This window comes from Guillardia theta (assembly GCF_000315625.1).
Source record: "Guillardia theta CCMP2712 unplaced genomic scaffold GUITHscaffold_8, whole genome shotgun sequence".
Classification (NCBI taxonomy): domain Eukaryota; class Cryptophyceae; order Pyrenomonadales; family Geminigeraceae; genus Guillardia; species Guillardia theta.
In genome coordinates, this window is record NW_005434666.1 from 419,877 (window position 1) to 432,765 (window position 12,889).

The window sequence follows — 12,889 nt, forward strand, 5'->3', positions numbered from 1 at the left end:
CAGGGGGAGGAGGAGGAGGAGGAGGAGGAGGAGGAGGAGGAGGAGGAGGGAGGAAACGTCAGGTCAGCAGTGAGAGCTGGCAAGGAAAGACGTACGAATAGAATTTACATGTCTAGTCAAAATTGACATGAACCTTGTCTTCCCCGTTCCTTTCTCTCCCTGGTTTCCCCTGTTTGGCTTCTTCCCCTCCCCCTCCCCCTCCATCTCTTCCCTTCCTTCCCGCAGAAGCGATCGGGTGGAGCCGGAGACACTGCACTCAGGGGACCTGAGGAAAGAAGACTCGCTGACAGTGAGGAGGAATAGAAGGGCGAAGGCAGGACCTGACGGGCAGTGAAGAAATATTACGAGGCGATGAAGGATAACAAGTGGAGGTTCGGAGAGACGCCTGAGTTCACGTGCGGAGTAAAGGGAGGAGGGAGGGAGGGGATGAGACTGTTGGGCAGGCACGAGCTTGAGGGAAGGTTTGAATCTCCGATGCCATGGGGTGAGTATCTGTCGACCATGTCTTCTGTTCCCTGCTCTATTCCCTCCCCTTCTCTCTCACTTCCTGTCGTTCTTCTTGCCTCCTTGCCTGTCATCTTTCATCATCTTCACCAACGTTGTTGTCCGTCTTGTCTGTCTGCTGTCATGGAGCTCATGATTTCGTTAGTTCCGCTCACTCGCTATGCAGGAACCATCGATGTCTGCATCAACAGCAAGAAAGGTCAGATCCTCGAGGCGAAGGTGAGCCAATGAAGTCGTATACGACGACGAGGAGGAGGGGGGAGGGAGGAGGGGAAGGAGTTAGACAGACAGACGTAACGGACGGACCACGAGGAGCAAGAAGGGTCCGCAAGGTTAATGTGCGCACAGGTCTACAGTGACTCTCTCTTCCCCAATCTCGTCGAGGCGCTTGCTGAGGTTCCTGCCGCTCCCGCTCCCGCTCCCGCTCCCGCTCCCGCTCCCGCTCCCGCTCCCGCTCCCGCTCCCGCTCCCGCTCCTGTCTCCCTTCCTTCGCCCGCTCTTCCTCACTCGTCTCCATTCTTCCTTACGAGCCAGCAGTCGCTCCATGAAGTCTCCTATGACGCGCAAGGCATCGACCTCGCCATGACGCGGCTGAGGACGGCGGCAGAGCAGAGAGGAGAACAGCTGGAGCAGACGTGCTGTCCCTGCCCACCTGCTTCCCAGCTGACGATACATTCGCAGACACGTGGAGGCTCTTGCAAAGTGGCTCAAAGACTCGCTATGAGACGCATGCTGCTAGACCTTCTTATTTACAAGCCTTTCCTCCCCTCCCCCGCCCCCCCCCCCGCCCCCTCCTACTCCTCTTCGACTATATCACTCTCCGATATCATGCAAGCCCGATAAACGGCTGCTCCATCCCTGATGCTCTCCCCTGCCTTCCTTCATCCTCCTCCTCCATGGCTCTCATCCCTTGTTCGATCATCTGCACTTCCTGGAAGACCAGCTCCGCGTAGACCTCCGGCAGCTCGGGGGCTGTCGGGTGAGGGATAGTCTGCATCTCTACAAGCCCGTCAGTTGCTCCCTCACATCAAACCTCCTCCTCCTCCTCCTCCTCACCCACGGCTCCGCGTAGGTGGACCTGTACGGCTGTTAGTTGTGCCTCCTCCCTCTCTAACTTCTGCTACTCCTCCCCACTCCCTCACCCGCTCGCCCGTCGAGACTTCTTTTCGCCAGTACCTGATCGTTTGTCAACCCTAAGGTTGTATAGATAGGCAAGGGAGGAGCAAGGGAGGAAGAGCCAGAGCCAGAGCCAGAGGATAGGGGAAGGAGGGAGGAGAAAGACTGACCTGAGAAGCCAAAAGGAAGCGAAGGAGCAGATAAAGATAGCGACTCCTACGATTATCTCGACTATCAAGGGCACAGGAAGTTTATTTGACGGGTCCTGAGCCAATGTGAAGAGTTGAAGGATCGAGAGACGGGCGAGGAAGTGGATAAGGGAGGAAGAGGCAAGCAATCGAGAAGGATAATCAAGAGATGGGAAAAGGGGAAGACACAACGAGGATGAGAAGCAATCGGAACAGGACAAGGAGCGGCAAGACAAGAACGATGAAGACTAGGACAAGGAGGAGAAGTAGAAGGCTGGCAACGAGAAAGAGAAGGAGAAAAATTGAAACAAAGAGAAAACTTGAAGTGTTGTTGGTGAGGAGCAGGAGACCGGAGTCGTAGTCACGACGGGAGTTCCTGTCTCCTCCGGGAAGACGATCTTCAAGAACGGGCTGACAAGAAGCCGGACAGGAGGAAAGCCCTGTGAACGCGGGGAGACGGTCAGTGAGGGAGAGGGAGAGGGAGAGGGAGAGGGAGAGGGAGAGGGAGAGGGAGAGGGAGAGGGAGAGGGAGAGAGAGAGAGGGAGAGGGAGAGGTGGACCTGCTGTGCCAGAGCATCGTTAATCCTTTGAAGAGAAAGAAGTGGGATCAAGTCTAGGCGCTCCTTGCCCAAGAGAACAGCAACGACGACCTGCGTCCTGTCGTTGTTGGCCGGGTCTGTGCTCGGGTCCAGAGAGCGACGAGGAGAGGAGGGGGAAGGGGAAAACGCTGTGGTGGCGATGGAAGAGACAGACGAGCTCTCCAGCAGCCTGCTGGCTGTCAGAAGAGAGGAGGACGGCAAGGATGAGAAACTCACAGGATCTTGTCGAGGGGCCAGGATGCGACTTGAGAGATAGCGGAGCGGAAGGTGAGAGAAGAATTCAGGAATTTGGAGAGGGGCATTTCCATCGAGACTACGAAGACGATTGTGTTCTCCTGCAGCTGCTGCATCGCTGAGCCCAAGCAGGAGGACACATCCTCCTGACAAGCATGACAGTCACCTTCGCTCTGGTCCCTGCAGTCCGTCCGGAACATCCCCTCCGGACAGTCGTCGCACTTCCTGCACTCTCCCTCGCTCGCTCCCCCACACCCGTCCCGGTGCTCTCCTGGAGGACAGCTGGCGCATGCCTGGCAAGTAGCACCTGCCTTGCAGGAGGAGGCAAACTGCCCAGCTGGGCAGGGGGAGCAATTGAGAGGCCGCCGATCGAGCTCGACGAGGATGCTGCAGTTGGAGGCACCAACAGAAGCCACTGCGAGGACCCACGCTCCTGTGCCGGGGAGGGTCACGCTGGAGAAAGTGAGAAGGGGAGAGGAGGAGAGGAGCTCGATCTTAGCACTGAAGTCGTTCGGGGACGGCACCTTGTCGCGATGCAGGAAGACCCGACACACCTGGCGGCCTTGCGGAGGGTTGACGGTGAGGAACCAGTCTCTCTGCTGACTTGTCGTGTTCCACCAGGAGAAGGATCGGGAAGTTTGAAGGACGGAGATTTGGTTGACTCCCTCCTGCAGCAGAGGTATCCGGCCGCTGCAGTCCGAACCCAAGTAGGGGAAGTCGCAAACGCAGATCCCCTTCCGACAATCCCCATGACCGTGGCAGCCAGACGGGCAGGAGGGATAAGGACAGGGAGAAACCTCAGTCAAGTTCCCAGAGACAACAAGCGAGAAGTTCTGCCGCGGAGTCCGCATCCTGAGGGCAGAGACCATCACCTTGTAGGTAGCCGACACTTGAGGGGAGGAGACGACAACCTGTCAAACACAACAAACAGTGAGCTCGCCTCCTCCCCTTTCCACCTCCAAGCTATCTCTTCCATTGCTCTCACTCCACCTCCCGTTGCAACTCGCATTCCTCCTACGTCACCTTCTCGTTGTTGTTCACGTCGTCTTGCGCCCGAAGGACGTCTCCGCCCTCTTCCTTCCACATGATTCCATTCCCGCACATCTCCTCTCCGCCATGTCGCACAATTAGGTCGAGATCGCTCACGAGGAGGTTCTCAGCTGATGGCGGGTCTGTCCACACCAGCGTCACAGTAAGCGGCTCGTTGGCTCCCTTGACAAAGAAGCATCGAATCGCCACTCCTCCTCGGTCGATGGTGACGTCATCAAGGAGGAAGAGCGAGGGTCCATCCCGCGCTCGGTACATGCTGAAGACGTTGACTGCCCCGTGTCCCTGACGACAGTTGGGAGGACAGGCGCTGAGAGCTTGCGCGTCATCTTGGAAGTCTTGTGCTGCATGAAGGAGGATGGCCTTGACGAGTGAAGCGCTCCCCGTAAACTTCTCATCTTTGACTTGCTGTCGTATCAGGGCAGCGGTGGCAGAAACGAGCGCAGCTGACAGATGCGCTCCATCGTCCTCCACGACCGCGTCTTTCCCGCACTCGAACGATGTCAAATCGGCGTCTGACTCCGCTGCCTCGATGGAGATGCCAGGAGCAAAGACTTCTGGCTTGATCTGCCCGTCCCCCACAGGGCCAGTGGAAGAGAACGGAGCGATCTGCTTGTCGAAGGAGGCAGTGAAGGGGAGAGAGGCAGTCACTCCTGTGCTCTCCTCCAACAGGCTTATGTCATTTTGACGGAGGTCAACCGTCGCCAAGAGGAAGCTCGAGTTTGTCAGCAGAGCAGTGACCAGGGAGCAAGGGACCTGCCCCATCCGCCGATCCAGCAGGACAGCATCAGGTCTTGCTGCTTTCAGGCTTCCCAATAGAACCTTCCAGTATTCCAGCGTCGCAGCACAATGACCTGAGAACCCGACGACAACCACGGACCCTGAAATCGCAGTAACATGCTCATCCGGACAGAACACTTCGTCCTCTAGAAAGGCTACCCTCCCCGTTATCTGGAGATCGGAGGTTGACTCCGGCAAGGGAAAACACGCAGCCATCCACATCGTGACCATCAGGTGGAAGTCAGGGGAAGAGAAGTGGACTTGGAAGACATCCTGTTGAGGCTGGATCACCTCGGTAAATTGATAAGCTCCAATTGTCAAGGCATTTTTGGCGAGGCCAAGGGGGTTGTTTTTCAGTTTGTTCCCAGCGCCAGCCACCACCACCAGGTAATCAGGGTGCGAGAACACGAAAGCATCTAGATCAGTGACATTGACTTGCTTTGCAAGATTGATGTCATCCCAGGCAATCACATGCACACGGGCTCCAATCTCATGGGAGGTCTGCAACAGACTCGCTCCCACATGCAAAGGGTAGTGATAGGTTATAGGTGAAGTATCGTCGGATATGTCCTGAATGAACAATCTGCTTGCGGGAGCCAGCCCGATATTGATCACTGGAGCCTCGGGACCCTCAACTAAGGAACTACCGCTGATGCATCCGCACATCTCTGTCCCTCTCCCCTGGAAGCTGTCTCCTATTTTGGCATTGGGCAAGAGCTCGTACCCAACTACTTTGCGATGATCTCGGTTGATTTGTTTGATGCAAGAAGCGTGCGAAGTGCAAGCAGAGACGTCGCTTGTAGGGTCTTTGAACAGACAGTTGTCATAGTCCAGCCCTGAGTCAGATACGGTGATGATTTCTTCCTGGCCGAACCGCTCCATCGTGTACATTCCCTGAAGCCCCAATAATAAGATCTCCGTTGCGACTAGATCTTCTAGGAAGCGACCTGCACTTCTCGATCTTCTCGAGCCAGAAACTGCCTGCGAATCTACTTTGACGTTGCGGTTCAGCTTTCTCATTGAAATCACATCGTTGAAGCCTGCAACCTCCTTCAGAAACTGCGTGCTATGACTTGTGCAAACTATTGCCCGAACCTGGAGAGGACTGGTTAGGCTTTTGCTACACAGGCAGTTTCAACCACATTCATAAGATCACCTCATGATTGGATATGTGCTCTAGCGTGAGCTGTCTTTCGAGTGACAAGCTTTCAACGATTTTCTGACTCCATGCGAGCACAGTCTCTTTGGCGTACGAATGACCGAGGGAAACCACAAACTGATCAATGTCTGGCTGTTCCGAGGTGCAATGAAGGCTCGTCGCAAGATTGGTCCGCTCCTCTCGTGAAGAGCTCCTCACTGATTCAGCTGCTTCAACAGGAGTGCTGTATCCTCTGACGGGTGTAGCGCTCACAAAACCGGTGAGCTGTCGCACACGGTCAAGATCAACTGTTGGCATAAAGCAAACCCTGCAATCGCAACGAACATTCAATTCACCATCAAGTTTGGAGAGCTCCTCCTGCAGGCTGGTTTTATACTCCTCGTTGCATCGAATCGTGTACATCTTCCAGCCAGGCCATCCGTTCTCGACGAGCGATCTGATGTGATAGTCCGACATTGACATCTTTGCCCCTGAGCTATGCTCAACGTATACAGCGTTGCCGGACGCAAGTCGCTCTGCACTGGCTGCGACACTTGAAACGGATGCTGCCATGCCGCCCTCAGGCTCGCTGTTGTCAGCATTACACAGCACCAGCAGCAGCCCCACGATCTGCCATGCCCGCATCTTCATAGCGCAGCTGGATCTCCCGGCATCACTGAGCCTACCCCCTACCCCCCCACGGTTCGGCCCCTGTTCCAACTTCATCGTGAAGTCACCACCCCAGTACGGTCCCCCCCCGAGTATCTCATTCAGTGACCCCCCAACGGGCCGAGCCTTGGAGGACCACCCTCCCCTCCGAGCCTAGAGTGCCATTCAACGTGACCGTCCCGGGCCCGGAGGCCGCTCCTCAGTGTCAGCCCGGCCCGGGAATCCTGGCCGCGCGGGGCGGCGACTGACGGCCGGTGTTTTTACTCATTAAAGAGTACCCCTACCCCCGTGCCTCCGACAACTACCTACCCCTTCGACCAACTTGTATCCTATAACTAATAAAAGCGTCAGGCCGGACGTTAGCGCAAGGGGTAAATTTAGGTTGTTTTGCACGGGCATTTAAAATCGCTGTGAACAATAGAACGTGGCATTAGCGGCGTATCGAGGCCCCAAGTTTTTTTTCACGGTCTCCATTCAAGTCCAATTTGAACAGGCGGTAGATTGAGTGAATTTATATGAATTTATATGATTTTATATGAATTTATATGATTTTATATGAATTTTCACTAAATATGCTGTCACGTCCTTTGAACGTGTTCACATCCAAGCAATGTGTTTCGCTGTAATCTGCAGATTTTTACAATCTTCTTTTAGCAGACTCCTAGTACCCTCACCCCCACATTCCATATCAAAAGACCCCCTGCTTGATCGACTTGAACATATACATAGTAAAACCAGTATTTTAAACTGTACCCCACCCCCAGGATACCGCTACCTCTTGTAAGTTGATCAGTACCACCTGGACACCACCGGTCAGTGTTTCCGACATTCCCTGCAGAAGTCATTTAAAAACCAAGGTATATCCTGCCTACTTTTATAATAGGTGCCATATGCAAATCAGCCCATCCATTGATCTTCGCCTTTTCTGGTCACCCCACCCCTATCCACTCATCCCGTCAAAAGAAAACACACCAGACGAACTCCTCAGCAACCACCGGTGCAGGTAAAGTGTAAATCCTCATACCCCCACCCTACTTGTTGTTAGCTCCCTTACAGAAAATCCAACCTTTACCCCTGAAAATATCATACAAAAAGAGGGGTACTGATGACCCTACCCTTTTTCATATCATTTTCTCCGTCACCCCACCCCTTTCCGAAGCAGCTCGTATCTCAGCGTGAGCTTGCACGTACTACTTTTATTTACATAGCCCGACGAAGGAACCAAGGAGAGAAGAGAGAGGAGAGAGGAGAGAGGAGAGAGGAGAGGAGGGGAGAGCGGAGACAAACAAACGAGAGATCAGAAACGAGAGAGAAAGAAGACTGACCGACCGACCACGTGGCATCCCGCTTTAGGCTCTTGCTTTTGTTTGCCTCTGCACCACCGATGCAATCTTCAATTTAGAAAAGATTTGAGTGAAGAAAGAGAGTGACATTGAAAACCGGACGGTTCGTTAGATTCTTCTTGGAATAATTCACAGCAAGAAGGTTGAGAAGATTCACGATCCTAATTGCCACTTATTCATCAAAACAACTTCAATCGGAAACGTTTTTCGTCATTGGCTCAAAAAAAATTCCTGCACGCGATCATTAACTGGATGTCACTCAAACTCAACTCGGAAGAGCTGAAAAATCTTTTGCTCAACCCAGATCCAGATGTCTTAGACATTGAGAAAGAGGCTTTTGAAAGGTTACAGAAATCTAGTCAAGCCAGGCGAGGCTCACAACAACTTACAAGCTTAAACAATCTGGTCCAGCTTTCCCAGATCAAAAAATCAAACAGTTTCAAGGTAAAATCGGAATTTCAACCTGTGAAGAAACAGTACTTTGTGAGAGCCTGCAGTGAACCTACACAATGCAATCCAAGTGAGCCCGCTTCTCTGGAGGACTTGCTCAAGCTTTTCTGAGTCTACTTTCTACATTTTGTTTCGGGGATCTCCCCGCGTTGCAAGTAGATACAGATGCGAAGGTTTCACAACCCCTTTTTAAATACACTAGGTGAATAAATATTTTTTCGGCTCCGTGGTCTTGTGTCTTTGAAAACACGTTGTGCCCGCAGACCTTCGGTGTAATCATTGTCGATTCATTTCAACCAGGAACCGTGGTTGAGCTCTCACTGACGTTGCACGCCATCCCACGAATACGTCGCTCGTCAATTTCGGGTTTTATTCATTTACAACAACTTTTACTTCACTGTACACGAAACAGATACACCGTCACATGGATAAGGAGGTGAATCAAGAGATTAAAAAACATTCAAATAGCATTTGAGCAATCTCTCTGGCTCCGTGATAATGCTATTTGATCGCATTGAGGATCTTCTCCTCCCAGCATTCAACTCAGTGCAGGACGAAGGCGTGCTTTCGTCCTCTCTCGCCTTCATGAATTCCATCACTTTTTTGGTCGTAGCACCCGATGGCGAATCACAAGAGCTACATCTCAACATCGAGATGGAACAGCATGGGATTTCAGAATCGTTTGTTTTGGCTGACAAAATGACTTCCTCGTCGCTTCTAGTCCGCTGTATCATCGCAGACCTTGACATTAACCTTTTTTCGATGAACTCAAAGGCTTTTCTCTCCAATTCTTCAGTTTCAGGAGAAACATCCATAAGCATATCCATAATAATCTTCTTTTCTTCGCTCTTCTTCATCCTCATGGCCGAATATCAAGTAGTAACCTTTCCCACTAAATACAGAACAATGAACAATTTTCAACACTGAAAAACCTAAATGAAGCTCGCCAACAATGCAACAAGACTTCAACAGCAGTCGATGCAACGTCGCCTTTTCAACACTTGTCACAGATGTTCGAACTTCAAAGATGTTCGAACAAGTCTTGATCCGATATGCTTCCTTGCGGCCGCTCCGTTGACCTCATATTCCCTCTCCCCCTCGGAGTTAAGAAGCCCAAACGGTGAGGGTTTCCGCACTCCGCGTTCCCTGGGACCCCTCGTTTTGTCCTCCAAGATAGTACCCCTACCCCCTCTCTGACTCTTTTTGCGTTTAACTTCACCCGGTGTTACTGGAACCCAGTTATTCCCCACCCCCTGCATCTGCCTCCAATGACTTGATTTGAATGCCCATCTAGTCTATTTCAATGTATACACTTTCCTTAAGTGAGGAACTAAGTAAAAAGCGCACAGTGTCTGACCTCTCCCTCCTACCTCGCACAGTGCTGAATGCACACTCGTCCGAGGTATTGCCCTTTAGGTGCCCTCTACGTAGGGCAACCCCTTCCCTTCCGGATGTGAGGAAGGCTGAGGTCGGATGTTAGGCGTTTGAACTATGTACCCGACTTAGAAGAGTCGCGACCTTCAGAAGATGCTTTAGGAGTTAAATCCAAAAGGACACCCACTGGGCCACGTTTCCCACCCCCTTGATGTCCACCCCTCTTTTTCTCATCTGACTACCCCACCCTAGAAATAAAATCTCCGTTGCTGATGCTTTTTTTAACGCCAGGCGTTCCAACAACCCTCATATCCACACCCGCCTCAGAGTCAAGAACCCCTTCATACCCTCCCCCTCAGCCTATTACTTATTATGCTGCGAGGACAGCAAATGACTGACTATCAGATTTGTTGATGCCCGCTATGAAGTTGCATTCACAGCCCGACCCGCTGTGCTGACAGTCCGACGGTCGGAGGCCCACTACTGTGACCTCACTGCTGGCACCTGAACTTCACTTGCCAATTTACGCCAATAGTAGAAGGCCATGAGACTGAGGCCGCTCGGATCATTTGAACTTCAAGGATTGACAGTGTCTCATGTAACTTGCCTCCGGTGACTGTCTCGGAGGGCCGCCCGCCGCGCCGCCCGGCGCACGGCACACCGGTCGGACCGCACGGTCCGAACCCGGCGCGGCGTGCCACGCCGGGTGTCCGTCGGACCATGAGACTGTCGGTCATTGCGGCACACTGTGACGCCGTCCGCCGATCACGGACCGGCGCCCCGGCCGCCCGGCCCGGCGGCGGTCAGCCTGGCCCGGAGTCCCCGGGCCCCGGGCCGCGCCGGACGAGCCCCGGGCCCGGCGCAGCCCGAACTTGAATCTCGGACAGTGCGGCATCAAGTTGACTTGACTCGAAGCCAACGGTCCGAGCGACCGTACCGGGTCCGGCAGGCTTGAGGCTCTCAGGCCGGGCCAGATTTTAATCAGTTCGACTTCTTCTGTCTGGCCTCAAGCACGGAGGCATGGGCTGTCATCGCCCTTAACCTCTCCACGAGCGAAGGATGCGAATTGTTGTATGCACTCCAAAGAGGGTCCGGGTCGAGGTTTGATTTGTTCTGCACAAGAGCAAGCATAGTCAACAACAATCACCAGCCTTGTCATGACCATGCTCATCATTGAACGTCAAACAGCAAGAAACCCATCATCGGAACAGTCATCGACAAACCTCCGTGCTGATCTTCACGAGCGCTGCTGCAAGCTCCTTGCCGTGTCCCTGCTCTACGGCAAACCTGTCGGCCTGATGGCAAATAAGAGCTAACAATGTGAGCAAGAGGACTGAACCTCAAACTCGAACATCCTTGTCACGAACTGCTGGAAGAACTGCACGAAATGCTCCACAGGGTTGACTGAGTGGAGACGTGAGCAAGACAGGAGGAGGAGGAGGAGGAGGAGGAAACCCATGTTGGAGAAGAGAATCAGGCCAATGATGACAGGCCTCTTGCTCTGAAACCCGAAGGCGGCGTACATCTCTTGAGGGGAAGCAGTCAGGTCAGTGGCGGCGCAGAGGAGGCAAGGACCTTGGTTGTGGAGCATGTAGCCAAACATGTAGAAGAAGATCAGCAGGTGGAGCTCGGCGACGAAGAGCTGAGGCAGGCTCAGAGTGAGGGACGTCGATTGTCGCGGCAGCATCACTGACCTGTTTGTAGATGTGCGCCTTTGCCCAGTGTCCGAGTTCGTGACCTGACAAGAGATTGAGAGGAGCGAGTGAGAGCGGGGAGAAGGACCTAAGATCGCAACGATCTCTTCGATCTTACAGCCCGAGCTCTTGCTTTCCTTTGACTTGCCAGTCTCATCCTGACCATTCTTCTGTAAGCCAGTCAGGCACTCAAGACATCGTAGAGACGCGATGCTGCCTACTTCTTCTTTCCCCAGGAGAGACAGGTTGAGAGTGTCAAAGAGCACAACACGCTTGTTGTTCCCAAAGCCTGTCTGAGTCTCACAGGAGAGAAGCAGGAAGGACGGCAAGTGTCACTTGCCGTAGAAATATGCGTTGCTGTGACTTGACCGGGTGGAGCCTGGGAGCCTTTAGATTTCTCCTCTGCCCCAGACAGAAACGTTGCTCACCATCGACCACAAAGAGCTTTTTCAGCGGGAAATTGTGTGCTCGCGCAAGATCCTCTATTGCCGACTTCAAACTTCCGTCCTGTGGCCTCTAAGATCGTGAGGAAGAGCATGACAAGAGAGTTGCCTTCAAGGGTGTGAAGGTGTTGAACAAGGGCTGCAGCATCAGCAGCATCAGTCTCCCATCCTCGTCAGATTGGTTGCTACTGCCTGACCTGTATGACTTGAGGATAGATGGTCTGAAACACCAGCACAAGCACAAGGCAGAAACTCCAGATGTAAAACCAAAAGTCTTTCCCTCCCCAGATGATGATGTGAATTCCTTCAGAAATGTCACGATAGCTTCCATGTACTCTTGTAGACGTGAAACACACCGCCAGCAACCGCAGGAAACAGAAGCACTGGCGACGTTCAGTCAGTTTCTATCCTTCATGGCAGGTGGTGAAAGGATGGGAAGGGCAACTAGAGCAGAACAACAAGGGCAAGAAAGACCAAGAGATTAGAGGAGAGAGATGTGAGAGAGAAGGGACGAGAGATGAGAGGCAAGACATGCTCATACCGACAACCAGAAAGAAAGTCTTGACTTGATCCATGAACCAAAGGCTGAGAGTCTGCTTGTTGAAACCTCGCTCATCGCGTCAGTAACATCGAGTGTGCCATCGCCTTAGTCGTTCCACCATGTCGCTCCTCGATCACGAAGGTCTGATAGAGATCCAGGGGCGCGGACTCGATGATTGACTTGGCGTAGAGCCTGCGGGTCTTCAGCATCACCCTTGACATCGTCATGGTCCTTACACAATGCAGAAAGAGACGGACTGCCAGATCTCATTCTGCTCAGAGAAGCCCAAGGGCTTTATGAGGATAAGGGAGACTTCCCACATCCATAACAATCCTCCCATCAGGTAGAAAAAGATGGTCGCTGTTATGTTGACCCCCGACGACATCATCTCGAAGCTGATCTTGTCTCTGCTGTATTCGTTCGCCTTCAGGAATTCCTCCTGCATGATCCAGTCAGAGTGCCGGAGGTCGGTCCAGACACTGGCATGCAAGAGCTCACCTCTGTCACAATTCCCTGCAGCTCCTGCGGGAGCTTCTTCTGGCAGAGTTTCTTGTGCTGCCGAAGATCGAAGTATAACTCCATGGCCCATGAGAGCACCGAGAACAAGAGGAAAAGTTCTGAAGGGACTGTCAGGACACTCTCTTGGCCTCCTCCCTCACTTCCTGCTCCTCCTCTCCCTCCCCTCCCCTTGCCCTCCCCTTACCAAAAAATGCAACCATGATCCACCTTGTTGGGCACCAATCGCCCCCTCATCCCCCTCACTACCCAT

General features: G+C 53.0%; 3 protein-coding genes across 3 annotated transcripts; 1 reads left to right on the top strand and 2 right to left on the bottom strand.

The window, feature by feature from the left end:
• Positions 1 to 351: 351 nt before the first annotated feature.
• Positions 352 to 1,228, top strand: GUITHDRAFT_101693 (hypothetical protein; the record flags this gene model as incomplete). The annotated part of the gene is made up of 5 exons (XM_005839447.1): positions 352 to 395; positions 444 to 484; positions 671 to 723; positions 853 to 1,139; positions 1,186 to 1,228. 5 exons carry the CDS (start codon positions 352 to 354, stop codon positions 1,226 to 1,228), a joined length of 468 nt encoding a protein of 155 aa, XP_005839504.1.
• A 102-nt stretch (positions 1,229 to 1,330) lies between these two features.
• On the bottom strand, positions 1,331 to 6,257 carry GUITHDRAFT_101694 (hypothetical protein; the record flags this gene model as incomplete). The annotated part of the gene is made up of 7 exons (XM_005839448.1): positions 1,331 to 1,503; positions 1,561 to 1,582; positions 2,159 to 2,248; positions 2,369 to 2,576; positions 2,624 to 3,552; positions 3,665 to 5,563; positions 5,625 to 6,257. 7 exons carry the CDS (start codon positions 6,255 to 6,257, stop codon positions 1,331 to 1,333), a joined length of 3,954 nt encoding a protein of 1,317 aa, XP_005839505.1.
• A 4,166-nt stretch (positions 6,258 to 10,423) lies between these two features.
• On the bottom strand, positions 10,424 to 12,889 carry GUITHDRAFT_161213 (hypothetical protein; the record flags this gene model as incomplete). The annotated part of the gene is made up of 16 exons (XM_005839449.1): positions 10,424 to 10,555; positions 10,666 to 10,737; positions 10,782 to 11,084; positions 11,137 to 11,180; positions 11,225 to 11,306; positions 11,358 to 11,425; positions 11,477 to 11,515; positions 11,565 to 11,643; positions 11,689 to 11,718; positions 11,777 to 11,883; positions 11,936 to 11,962; positions 12,121 to 12,186; positions 12,239 to 12,312; positions 12,357 to 12,559; positions 12,619 to 12,737; positions 12,847 to 12,889. 16 exons carry the CDS (start codon positions 12,887 to 12,889, stop codon positions 10,424 to 10,426), a joined length of 1,488 nt encoding a protein of 495 aa, XP_005839506.1.